Here is a 13,855-nt window from a genome sequence, read left to right as displayed (position 1 = left end):
GAAGGAAGGAAGGAAGGAAGGAAGGAAGGAAGGAAGGAAGGAAGGAATGAATACTTCCAATTGGGGTGTTCTTGAGCAGCTCAAGTTGGGTTAAAAGTGTCAATTGTTAAATTTTCATTGTGAGCATTAACAACTCAGATATCAACAAACAACCTATAAATCAGAGTTTAATTTATTATTTTGCTAATTGTCTTTTTTTAAAGAAAGCAATGAAAATGTTAATAATGCAGATTAAACTTAAAATAACGTCTTATACTTTTTTGTGGATAACCAGTTATTAAACATTTACCAACACAATCCTGGCCTCCACTATAGCCATTGGAGATGTCAAAACATTCCTCCTGTTGCACGGATTGAGTGTCTCACCACAGGCTGGTGGATTACCTAGCAGTTCTAACTCTTCCCTGAAGAGAAAAGGAAAATATAGTGGGAGGGTTAGACACCTCCTGGGTAGAATCAGCTGTGGTCTTTCCCTTGAATCTGCTTCCCAGGGGTAGACAACATCTGGCCCCCTCACAGGTATCCTACTCTCAGAGTATCCATCAGTATATCAGCACCTCTGTGTTGTGACTGCTGACTACCCAACAGATTTCTCAAGCCAGGAATGTACAGCATTAGAAGTAGAGCCCTCAGGCTGGATGAAGCTATGAGCTTATTTTCTTGGTTTGAAGTTGAAATGCAGCTATTTCCATGAACGTTAGCGGTGTAGCCTTGTCCTTAAATACATGCAAAAAAAGGCTCTTTCTGGGTATGCAGAGTGGCATATCTCAGTCCATTAGGAATATATTTGGTAAATGTATCTGTGTATACAAAACTTTTTCAAGTATAGGAATTCCCCATCCTTTAGAAGAATCAGGAATGGACATATAATTAATAGGAGCCTAGAGAAAGACTCTTCCTAAAGAAAGAGGTCATGTCCCACATAGTTACTGGACAAAGTTAATAGGATTAAATGGCAAATTCAGAAAATCGCAGAGCAAACAGATACAAGGGAGAGGTGAGAGGCAAGAAAGAGAGTTTGTTAACAGATGTCAAGTCATGAAAGTAAGCACTAGCATATGTCCTTCAGGGGGTTATCACATGCTGGTGGCTGGTAATCACAGTACTAAGGCATGATCTCTTCCTGGTGTAGCACCTGGGGCATCATCCCTTATTTCAAATATGATGCACCTGGCTCCATGGTATTCATTGAAAATTAATCCACTAAAACACACAAACACACACACACACACATACACACACACATGCATGCACTTTTAAAAATCCCGCAGTTGTATTTATTTTTAGTAATCAATCATAAGAAACAAGTAGCTCAAAGCAGAAATTTGATGTAATAACATAACCTAAATAGCAATCAAACATTTCCCACTAAAAAACTTAGAGCACAGTATGTCCCACATATCATCAGTGAGAAAAATGGGACATGCATAGAGAAACACACACATGGGGGAAATGTCTAGCCAGGGTAAACCTGTGAAGGAACAACTCCTATACCTGAAACTTCAAGGCCAACAATGTCGTTGGACTATGTCATCACACTGCTACAGCTGGGCACATCCCCAACTACACATTGTCTATAGTCTCTTCCAGGTTTTATGGGCCATTAGTCTAGTGAAGCTGAGGCTGAATGGTGTTCCATTAGTCTATTTTCATGTCTCCCCTGGTCTCATGGAACCTTAGTTTCTCTCTGATACCAACTCATAGTTGATTTCATCTCTTTCCAGTTCGTGCTGGTCATCTCAGTTACTGACTATTAAAGTGTAAAGACCAGAAAACCTCTCTCCAGACTGATGGTTCTTTTTTCATAGCAAAAAATATAAACAAGCACACTCAGCCTCAGGCTGAAAGCCAAGCAGAGTGGCTCCCAAGCTAAGACTGTCTATCTTTTGAATTCTATACCTAGGCTTGAATCATAGTCCTTTGCCCCAAATAATTGTTGATTTAGAGTTAGAAGTTCCTAAGCTAGTCTGCAATTTGACGTGCATACAGATTTGAACCAGAACAAAAACCAAGTAAGGTAAGAGTGGTACAGTAAGAAGAATTCTGAATTTAGAATCAAACAAGGTGGAGTTCATATATTCAAAATCTGTCACTGACTCCCTGTGTGACCTTGGGCTTACTCCTTATGTAACACTTACTCCCTGTGTGATTTTTGCCAAATCTCTTTACCTTTAGGGACTTCAGTTACCTCATCTGTAAAATGAGATTATTAGCCTTTGTTCAGTCATGTCTGAGTCTTCATGACCCCATTGGAACAAAGATGAAATGGTTTGCCATTTCATTCTCCAGCTCATTTTACAGATGAGGAAACTATTGGGTTGAGTGACTTGACCAGGGTCACATAGCTAGGAAGTTTCTGAGGCCAGAGTTGAACTCACAAAGATAAGTCCTGACTCCAGGCCTAGCACTCTATCTACTGTGCTACTTAGCTGCCTTCTTGGTATTAGGCTAGATGGCCTTTAATGGTCCCTTCTAGCCTTGCATTGATATAATATGATGATCCTATGACCCAACGTAGGAGGAGGGATGAAATGCTGCCTCCTCCTAAACCAAGTGCACCTTCAGAACTATTCTTTGAGCCACTGTGCTCCAGTTTCCAGTGTGAAAGGGGGTGAGGTTTAGGGGGCAGACTTACCTCCTCACCATTGTACCACCCTACTCCATATCCAGTGAAACTTGCCCCTGGTACAGTTCCAGCTAGCTATAACTCTTACTAATTGCATAATTTCATGATACCATCATCCCTGCAAAATACTATATGGAATATATTTTTCTACTAGTGTTTTAAATAAAAATAAACAGATTAATTTTGCTTCTTAATTTTGTGACTAAAGATTTATTTAGAGAACCTCAGAGAATGGTGAACACTCCTCTTCCCCCAGAGGTTAGAAAACCAAAATGGTAGACTAAGTTCCAGAAAAGCATTCCATAGGGACCTTAGCAAGGATTCAAGGGAGCCTATATGAATAGCTATACATTTTTCCTCTTTTCCTCTAGCTATTCACATTGTGGCACACGTGGTCAACATGGAGCGCTATCACATTGGCCAATCCAAAGATGCTGGGGAGCTGCCAAACAGGCTTTCTTACCTTGGCAACAACCCAAATGAAAGCTACCTGAACCCAATCAGGAAATATGACACAGTGAGTTCCCCTCAGTGCTTGTCCATTTTTCTCATCTGAGAAATCTTCCTCTTTTGATCTCTCTGTCAAGAAAACTATATTTCAAAACCTTTTAATAAAAGAGAGCAAAGCAGAGGGTCTGCCAAATGCTAACATCAATTTTAGCTAAAAATGTGAATTTTTTTTTACCATAAACTGCTGAGAGGGTACACAGCAAGGAAAAAAAGCATAGAATGGCACTTAATTAGTTTATTGGGGGAAGGGAGAGTAGATTAGGTCTAGTATAAAATGCAATAAACCTGTTAAAATGCAATATTTTACATTTTAAAACCTTGCACAAGAGAACTTTTTTTTTCACTTTGTGTCAGACTCATAACTATGAAGTATCATCCAAATTCAGGAAATATAAATTGGATGTCTTCATTTTCAATTTGCAAATTGTTTTCTTGACCCACTCTGATAGGCCTCATATTTTGGCATACATTTGAATTGCTGGTGGTATAGATCTGATATTGGGGAAATGAGCTAATTTTATGGCCAGTGGTACCATTAGAAGTAACTGTGACTGCACAGAGAGGCTGATTATTGAAGGAAGAGGATGATAAAAATGTAATCACCCAAATTGTCAATAATCTCTACATACATATTGTGTAAGTTATCTTTCTCCTGGGAACACAAAAGTATTTTAATGAAAGAATCCTGGATATGAAGCCTGGGTTCAAAAAATCTTGGCTCTGCCACTAAGTAATCACTTTTAACAAGTCAGGAACAAGTCTCCTACAAGGTTCTCTAGCCTCCCCCCACCCAAAATTCCAATATCCCCCAGCTACATGACCTTAGGTGAATCAGCTAATGCCTCTTAGCTTTGGTTCCCTCATCTATAAAACGGGAATAATACTGATCATGATTATGCTAATTAGTAACAATAATACTTTTTTTCTAAGATGCTTAGGATTTTAAAAACAGCTTATTCTCTTAAAGGTTTAAACATTCCACTTTTTTTTCTTGCTTATGCTATTATTTTATGCTATTTTTGAATAAAGCACTCACTAAAAAAAAATGTAAATCTCAGGCTATCCCCAAGCAGAAGAAAGTCCTTTATGAAATGATATTAGCTGATTAGAACTGAAACCTTCCCCTGGAGCAGGGGTTGACAAACTATGGTCCTTGGGTCAAATACAGTTGTTGTAAAGCTGGGAGCTAAGAATGTTTTTTTTTTAACTTTTTAAATAAAGTTTTATTGTATTTTTAAAATGTAAAAACCAGTCTTAGTTCTCAGACCTTGAAAAGACAGACAAGCTGATTTGGCCTGACAACCATAGTTGGTTTCTCCTGCTGTTGAGGGAGAAGGGAACTGCTTCTCTGATTCCCTAAGCTAAAGGCCCCTCAGTCAGTCAGTCTGTCAGTAAACTAGCATTCATTAGGTTTTTACTATGTGCCAGGCCCTGTTCTAAGTGCTGGGGATATAAAGAAAGGGGAAAAAAGAAATAACAAAATCTTGAATTTCTCTTACCACTCTATTTGAATTTTCCTATGCGTTCATCACATCCTAAAGTATATTATACTTATTTAGATACATGGCTCAGTGCCCTACTAAGCTGTAAGTTCCTTGAGGACCAGGAATGTGGTGTTTATCTTCCTATCCCTGGTACCTTATATATAAATAGGTGCTTGACAATGCTTGTTGAGTATTTCTTCCTTTCTTCTTTCCTTCCTTCCTTTCTTTGTTTCTTCCTTCCTTCCTTTCTCTTCCTTCCTTTCTTTCCCTTTTCCTTCCTTCTTTTCTTTCTTTTTTTTTTCTTTCACAGAATATCTTAGGCCTTTATTTTCCAATCTTAACTAGGAAAAGTACCTTTAAAACACATACTAATTGAGATGTATTTCTTTCAGAACATAATTACTGAAGTCCTAACCACAACAGCTGGTGTAACTGGACTGGTGATCTCTGTGGTTTTGATTTTGATCATGACCTCATCAATTGAGATCATTAGACAGGCCTCCTACGAGTTATTCTGGTATTTACACCACACGTTTATCATCTTCTTCATTGTCTTAGTTATCCATGGAACAGGGTAAGTCCAAATTGTATGCATAGACCACAACATATTAAAACTTTGTGCACCTCAAATACCTTTGATAGTCATTCTGACAGATTCATGACACTCAGATGGAGTTTAGCCATAACTCTGCCACTGTGTGGTCTTAGAAAATTCACTTGATTTCTCTGGACCTCATTTGCACCAACTGTAAAAGCAAAGAATTTGAGAAAGCAACCTTGAAGGTCTCTTCCGTATCTTCACCTCACTCTTGCTTCAATGACCTAATGCTGATGCCACACTACCAATAGAAAATATTCCTTTAGTGGCCTATTGGAGAATGATATTTCATACCTAGTCTTGCACAAGATCATACATAAATACTCCACACAATTTTGCAGGTGGAGGAAAAGAAACTCAGATTGATTGTAACTTGCCCAAGATTACAGAGCTGGTCAATAAATGGTCAAGCTAGAACTTGAATATAGGTCCCTACCATACTTCCTTAAAAGAACTGATTCCCTATTATGAATTATCAGTTCAAACAATGCATTTCAAACTGGAGCTGGCAATCTTCAGCACAATGTGGCACGTGGAGTCAAACATTTTGTGGTTCCAGGCAAATTTTACTTGGCCCATCAGCAGCCCGTCCAGGGTTTCACATACACAAACTAGATCCCCTCCCCTTACACTTGCCTTCCACCCAGCCCTCGTAATTAAGTCTTCCAAAGCTTGTGGTTCTAAGCATCAGCTAAGTGATAGGCACTCACCGTCCAAAGGGAGCAACATGGGCCCGTTTGGAATGTGTGTCTAAAGAAGATAATCACCAATAAGGTGGCAACTGGCACTATGAAATACACTGGGGGAAACTAGCGGAGAAGAAACATCAGAGAGTCATATGCCATCTTCCATCTGCTTCCCAATACATCTCAGATTGATTCCACTCCTTTAGAAGAGGGCCAGACTCATTGCCATCACCATCGCCATTACCATTGCTACTGATGCTATCATTGTAGCTGCTGCCACTGCGTTTAAGAGGCAGCATAGTTCACGTAAATGGGATGAGATCTGGATGTAAATCCCACCTCTGTCAATCACTACATGTACTATACTGCCTTCACTAACTCTATGTTCTGTCAAACTGACCTCCTGTCTGTGCCTCATTCAGTCATTCAGTGAGGCAACAATGCTTATTATGTGCCAGATACAGCACTGAATTCTTGGATTACAAAAAAAAGGCAAAAACAGCCCCTACCTTCAAGAAACTCACATTTTAATGTGCATTTGAGGAATCCACATTAACAATATTCTATCTTGGCACCTTCATGACTTTGGGTAGCTGGTCTCTTAGGTCTGGAATACACTCCCCCCTCCTCAACTCCATCTCTCAGGACCTTTAGATTCTTTCAAGACATAGCTTAGGTGCCACCTCGCACGCAAAGCCTTTACTGATTCCCTTCCCACCTTTTTAGTGCTTTCTCCAACTTGAAATTTCTTTGCATTATTTATATAGAGAGTATATTTGCTGAAATATATATGTTGCATCCTCAGTAGAACGTAAGATCCTTGAACAGGAGGACTGCTTTATTTTTGTCTTTGAGGCCACAATGCCTTGCATTTTGCAGGCATTTTTCATTTTTTAATTAGATCAATCAACAAGCATTCATTTAGTGTCTACTATGTGTCAGGCACTGGGAATGCAAAGACAGAAGTTAATCCATTGAATTGAACTGAACTGAATTTGGACATTCTAAAGCATGACACAAATGTGAGCTGTAATTATGTAATCCAGTGGTTCTCATTTATTGGTTTGCAAATCCCTCAAGGGGTTCATCACGATGGTCGAAGGGGTTCATGCTAAAAATTCTGTAGTGTTGCCTGAATCAGCAAGTAATTATAAAAAATATTAGGAGTAGTATATCAAATTACCCTGGAGGTTCAAAATGCATTTTTTTGTTGTTGAAAGAGGTTCAGGGAACAAAAACTTGGAAACCATTGATCTAATCTAAGCCTTCATTTTACAGCGGAGTAAAGAGACCCAGAGCTGTTAAGTGATTTGCTGAAGGTTACAAAGCTAGTACATGATAAAGTCAGGACGGAGAAGCCAGGCCTGCTGCTTCAAAGTCTAGTACGCTTTCCACTACTCTCACACTGTTTAATTCCCTCCATGCATTTCAATTTAATAACGCTTTTCTTGTTCAGGGCAGTTCTAGCTGGGCCTCTGGGTAGTTTCCTGAGCGCAAACTAGCTTGTCTCTTTGGGGATGTCAAGGTCTCACAGCTGTCTTCTGTCAGAGGAACTACCCTTTCTCCTGTGGGTCTACCCCACCTCCTTTCATGAGGGCTATTGCTAATGCTATTACCTTGCAATGTTGCTGAGAATCTTCCCAGGTTTCCTACTTGAGTAGTAACCCTTTCCGTGGTGATTCCTTATGTACCGCCCTCACCTTAACCCCACCAATGTGTTTCTGCAATATGTGAACCCAAAAGAATCTAAGTTTGTAGTGGAGCATTTGGAATTTTTTAATGTGGATGAATTTGTAAACTGAAAAATGCAGTATTTACTTTGTTGAAAGGCTTATTTGGGTGTAAGAACTTCTCTTAATAGGCAGCCAGGTGGTGCAGTGGATAGCGTATTGGGCCTGGAGTCAGGAAGACTCATCTAGATGAGTTCAAATCTGGCCTCAGATACTTACTAGCTGTGTGACCCTGGGCAAGTCACTTACCTCAGTTCCTCATCTGTAAAAATGTGCTGGAGGAGGAAATGGCAAACCACTCCAGTATCTTTTCTAAGAAAACTCCAAATGCATCACAAAGAGTCAGACACAACTGAAACACACCATAACAACTTCACTGGGTGCTTTAAGTATTCCAGAGTTAAGTGGGCATAACTGAAGTCACCTACAAATTCCAAATGGAAGATCTAGTAAATGTAGATTTACTTGAGCTTATTTAGGTAGGAGTTTGGGGGTCTCTTTCTTTCTTCCTTCCTTCTTTCCTTCCTTCCTTCCTTCCTTCCTTCCTTCCTTCCTTTCTTTCTTTCTTTCTTTCTTTCTTTCTTTCTTTCTTTCTTTCTTTCTTTCTTTCTTTCTTTCTTTCTTTCTTTCTCTTTCTCTCTCTTTCTCTTTCTGTCTCTTTCTCTCTCTCTCACTCTTTCTTTCTTTCTTTCTTTCTTTTTTGTTTTTAGTGGGCCTGCAATGTCATTGCTGTAGAGAAGGCTCAGTAAATAAACCTCTCTACCAATGTAGATCAGCCCCTGCTCTGCAATGTACAGATGCCAGGAGCTCTGCAATGGTAAGTGACTCATCCACGGTCACATAGCCAGTAGGAGTCAGAAGCTGGACTTGGACCCATGGCCATTGTTATCTACCATTAGCTGCATCTTTGAACTGGTTAAAGTCTTACAGATCTTTCTAAGATTAAGAATATTGTCACCCACATATCAAACTTTTAATAAATGCTTGTTGACAGACTAACTGACTTCCTAAATCAGTCATTCTGGGAATCACCTTTCTTTTTGAAATTGGAGAATTAACTATAACTGCTTACCTAACTGAAAATATTGTCCAGGTAAGATAACCTCCACAAAGCTGTCCAGTCAGGATGATTCACGATGTCCAGATGGTTTCTACGGATATCCAGCTACTCTCTGTTTTCATAGCCCATAAGGTGCAAAAAAGTCTGGGTGACCCAAGAAGCCACCAGGATAATGAGTTTGTATAGGGTCAGAGTTTCTCTGTTTCTAGTATTAATATTTCCCCTAGCATACTACAATATCGTTTTATTAATATAAAGGAGAAGCTCCAACATAACCTGCTCTAACTGTCCGTGCAGCTCCACCAGATTACAGGTGAACAAACTCGGGAATGGGCTTTGGAACTGGGCTTGGGAACAACTGGCCAAAGGTCAATCTATATTTGAATTGATAATAATCACCCCAACTGGTAAGGCTCACTTTAATTACCTACCTCAGATCCTTTAATGTGATATGAAGGAAGCTTCATAAATGATCCATTGTGACCTTGTCAGACTCTAGGCCATGCAATAGCCTTTGAAGAACTAAAACTACCGTGCCTTGCCCTTCTCCTGACCTCTTCCCTCAAAGTCCCTTCATCAGTCAAAAAAAGGGAGAAGGAAAAAGTTAAATAAACTTGCAAAAGAAAAGAGGGTCCCTTGACAGAAAGGTAGCCAGTTGACCAAAATCAGTGATCAGAATTGACTTGATCTGATTTAGTTCATAAGTTCACCTGAAGGATGTGGGTAAATTAAAAAAAAAAGTTTCTCTTCTTTATCGATTCTATCTTTTTTCTCTTTCTTTCTTTCTTTTTTTTGTGACTTGGTTTTCCTGTCTTACACATGAATTGAAGGGCCTCAGCCACTCATAGACTCAATCCCATCGCTGGTTGGCACACAAGCTCTGATTCTAATCTAGGTTGGTTCACCCCCACCTTAGGTGTCCTGGTCACCCTTTGCATCTGGGGACTCACCATACTAGTGCCAGGCTTAGTATGGACACTGGATCAGCTTTAGCCCTACTTCTATTCAGATCTCCCAAGCTCCAGTGATCCATCCACCAGCCTCAGTCTCCTCAATATCAGGGATTACACGTGTGTACCACCCACCCTTGGTTTCTTTAGGAGTCCTTTAGTAGAACGTCCTAAAGTGGGTTGAGTGCTTGGGAGTCAGAAAGATTTAGCTTCAAATCCTGCCTCCAGCACTTACTAGCTATGTGACCATAGAAAAGTCATTTAACCGCTCTCTACCTCAGTTTCCCCACCTGTAAAATGGGGATATTAATATCTATAGAGTCTCTACCTCACTGTTGTTCTCTCAGACTCAAATGCAGTAATTTATGTAACGAGCTTTGCAAAGCTTTAGATGCTATATGAAAGTTCTTAAAACATTACCCCACAGTGGGGCATTTCTCTTCTAGATATTCAAAATCATTTGTTGCTCCTTACGTTCTGAAAAAAAAGAAAAAAAAAAGGATAGATCCCAGAATTTAGAACCAGAAGGGACTTTAAAGCTCTTCTACGGAATGCAATGTGGAGCAGTAGAAAGCTAGATGAGTAGAAAGCTAGAAAGTAGATGTTTAGTGTCAGAGGATCTAAGTACAAATCCTGTGTCAAATGCTACCTGGGGGCAGTTGGGGAAACCATTTAATATTTTTTTTGGGGGGTGGCAAGGCAGTTGGGGTTAAGCGACTTGCCCAGGGTCACCCAGCTAGTAAGTATTAAGTATCTGAGGTGGGATTTGAACTCAGGTCCTCCTGACTCCAGAGTCAGTGCTTTATCTACTGTACCACCTAGCTGCCCCTGAAGCCATTTAATCTCTAGTCTCTAGTTACCTCATCTATAATTAACTAGGTTGACTAAGTGTTGCCTAAGGTTCTTTCTAGTTCTGTATCTATGTATTTATCTATATCTATCCATATATCTCTATCTATATATCTCTATCTATATATCTCTATCTATATACTATATTTAGTTCTATATCTATATGATCCTCTCATTTTATAAATAAGGAAACTAAACAGTTGATCAGTGACATGATATTGATGGGGCACTCTATTTGCACATAGTAGGATAGGTGTTGATAGGTCATAATATTAATAAATTGAAGAGCCAGAATTTGCACCCAGGTCCTCTGATCCACGCTAAAGAAATAAATGACAAAAAAGATTCCAAGGAAGCTCATTTATAGGCAGCTAGGTGACACAGTGGAGAAAGTGCTGGACTTGGAGTCAGGAAAACACCTTCCTGAGTTCAAATCCAACCTCCAACACTTAGTAACCATGTGGCCCTGGGCAAGTCACTTAACTCTGTTTGTCTTAGTTCCTCGTCTGTAAAATGAGCTGGAGAAGGAAATGACAAACCATTCTAGTATCTTTGCCAAGAAAAACCCCAAATGGGGTTATGAAGAGTCAGACACGACTGAAACGACTGAACAACAACAAGCTTATCATTATATCCTAGAAGGAAATGGTTTTATAATATTATATCATTGGGAAAAAATGTCGAAATGAAAATGCTAATGTTTGTCTTTTGTCTTTTGGGCATTTTTTTGTACGAGAAGACAGATTGTCCGAAGTCAGACACTGGAGAGTTTGATGCTGCACAATGTCACCTACTGTAAAGATCATCTCACTGAATGGGAAGAAACCATTCAGTGCCCCTTGCCACAGTTTTCTGGCAATAAACCTTCGGTAAGAATGATCCCTTACGACCTCCTTTTCACAAAAACCTAGGTAAAATATAAATAAATGGGAATTTTTTTCTTTTATCTGATTAGAAGAGGAGTATTTTATGTCACTAACAGACACATTCATCTTCTGATTGTTTACAGAAAGGAGTAGTGCAGTGAGTTATTCAAAAAGCCAACAGATGATTCTCTCCATTTTGCCTCCCTTCCCACCGCATCACTATATTTGAATTTTTAATATATTTTTATACTCATATAAGGATCTGAATATTCCTGATGTTCTGGGAATTCAAGTACACACTTCAAGGAAAAACAGAATCCCTACAAAAGACATTATTCAAGAAGAATTTTATTTCCACCGGGTCATCCTGTTCCTCTCAAGCCCCAACCCTTTCTCCCAACTCTTTTTTGCTCCCTGTTCTACCCTAGGAATAGGAATGGACAAGCAGACTTTAGTCAGAAGCTTGGGACCATATAAAAGAGATACAATGAAAAGAAATGCATTGAAAAATAGAGGAATCAGCAGACCAAAAAAAAAAAGGTTTTGCCCAAAAAAATCGCATGCATGAGATATGAATGCAAAAGAATCAGGTAATCAAGTTACCAATATATAGAGAATATAAAACATTTACTTAAAAAGATTCCCTCCCTATATCTTAAATACTTTAGGTCACTGTAGTGCATTGTTTTAAAGAGGAAAAATACAAGGAGAAATGTTAAAAACAGAAGGAAACTGAATAGACATGTCCATTAGACTGTAGCTCTTTTAATGGCCGGTATAGATTCTTTCTATCTTAAACTAAACTATCGTTAGCCACTATCCAACCTGCATATTAATGAAGGACATGAATGCCTCTCTAAAATTTTCAGCTACAGTGTCTCCATAAAAAAATCAATACCCTCCAACGCACCATGAATACAGACCAGAGCCTGCTCCTTGCTGCATGCGCTGACATTAATTATCATTAAAAGGGGGGAAACTTACCCATCTCTCTGTTAACTCTCTCCTGCCACACCTCCTTGCACACCCAAACTCATGTTGTCAGTCTTTCCCATTATTTTTAATGGATCCTGATTCAAAGCTAGTGTGGGCTGTACAATTACTGCTTGGCTGAGCTGTGCAGTATTCTATCTGATGTCTAGTAGACCCTGAAAGGGAAAGGCATTCCAAGGACACAAAGAGGTTCTTGCACTCCACTGCATCATACCTCTTTTGCCTCTTTATTTCCTATCTTTCCACTCAAGTCTCTAACTCCATGTAGCTCTTGGGTTCCAATTAATATAACTTCTGTACAGACACATTCCTACTATTCCAAGAAACAGTTTCCATCATATATAACCCCCATATTAATTAATCCAATCACAGGGACAAATTATAATCAAACAATTCTTCAGCTCCCCAAGACTCCAGGTTCCAAAGACAGATGTTTACAGCAGTTCACAAAGATTTCTGGATACTTCTTAGGCAAGCAAAAAACCTTAACATTCTTTAAAACTATTACTACTACTATTACTTTAAAATTACTGCTGCTTGACTAGTACTATTTCATTCCTGGTAGAGAGTTGTGTGAATTAAAAAAAAATAGTTAGTAGGACAAAGAGCAATTATAAGAAATTCTAATGCCCCATGTACCACAAAATATTTGTTGGGCATGTCCCACAAAAAGCACCCCAAAATCAACTTTTTAGAACATTTGGGAAGAAGACCTTAGACCTTAAGACAATGGGCCACATGAACAAAGATGACAGTGTACCATGAAACCACCACTATAGAGTTTGTCATCCAGGGGAAAGAGGAAAGCAGGACAGAGCAGGACAGGGCAGGGCAGGGCAAGGCCAAGAAGGAGTTCACCTGGAGTATCACCACCAAGGAGAGAAAGCTCACTGACTAGTAGCTTCCTATGTTAATTAATTATTTTTACTAATTTGTTGCTTAAGCCAGTTGTTTTTACCTATTCAAGGAGAAGTGAAATTAGCAACCTCTAAATTTGGGACACCACAGGACGACCTTTGATGGTTATCTGGAGATAAACAATGACTTTGATGACACCAAAATAATAGAATGTCACAGCTGGAAGATATTTTAGAGGTCATCTTATTTTAGATATAAGGAAACTGAGGGATAGAAGGGTTGAGGATCCTGCCTAAAGTTATGCTAAGCCAAGACTAAAAAGAAGATAATCTTACTTTCATCAAGTGGTTTTGCCATTGCTACATATTTATTTGTTTGTTTTGTTTTGTTTAATGCAATCCTTTATGCAATATAACAGTTACTTCTAGATATCTGGGTAGACATTTTCTTGAAATTGTTCTTCATACCATGGTGAAGTTAAAAATAATTGATATTAATAAGAGATTTGCCCAGTGTCCACACAGTAGATAGAATGCTGGATTTGGAGTGAGGAAGATGGGTTCAAATTCTTCCTCAGCTATTTAGCTCTGTGATACTAGGCAAATCTCTTAACCTCTCAGCCTCAGTTTCCTTATCTATAAAATG

At 39.1% G+C, this 13,855-nt stretch overlaps 1 protein-coding gene across 1 annotated transcript in view; it reads left to right on the top strand.

The window, feature by feature from the left end:
* LOC114031445 (NADPH oxidase 3-like) overlaps positions 1–13,855 on the top strand; it is a 101,321-nt gene that overhangs the window by 27,135 nt on the left and 60,331 nt on the right. The window contains exons 5-7 of the mRNA XM_027846511.1: positions 2,998–3,143; positions 5,013–5,194; positions 11,233–11,362. Coding sequence (XP_027702312.1) covers positions 2,998–3,143; positions 5,013–5,194; positions 11,233–11,362 — 458 coding nt within the window. The remainder of the gene's footprint in view (positions 1–2,997; positions 3,144–5,012; positions 5,195–11,232; positions 11,363–13,855) is intronic.

This window comes from Vombatus ursinus, unplaced genomic scaffold, assembly GCF_900497805.2.
Source record: "Vombatus ursinus unplaced genomic scaffold, bare-nosed wombat genome assembly UNPS02015175.1, whole genome shotgun sequence".
NCBI lineage: Eukaryota > Metazoa > Chordata > Mammalia > Diprotodontia > Vombatidae > Vombatus > Vombatus ursinus.
The sequence above is the reverse complement of the archived record's forward strand: the minus strand, read 5'-3'. Positions and strand labels throughout refer to the sequence as shown.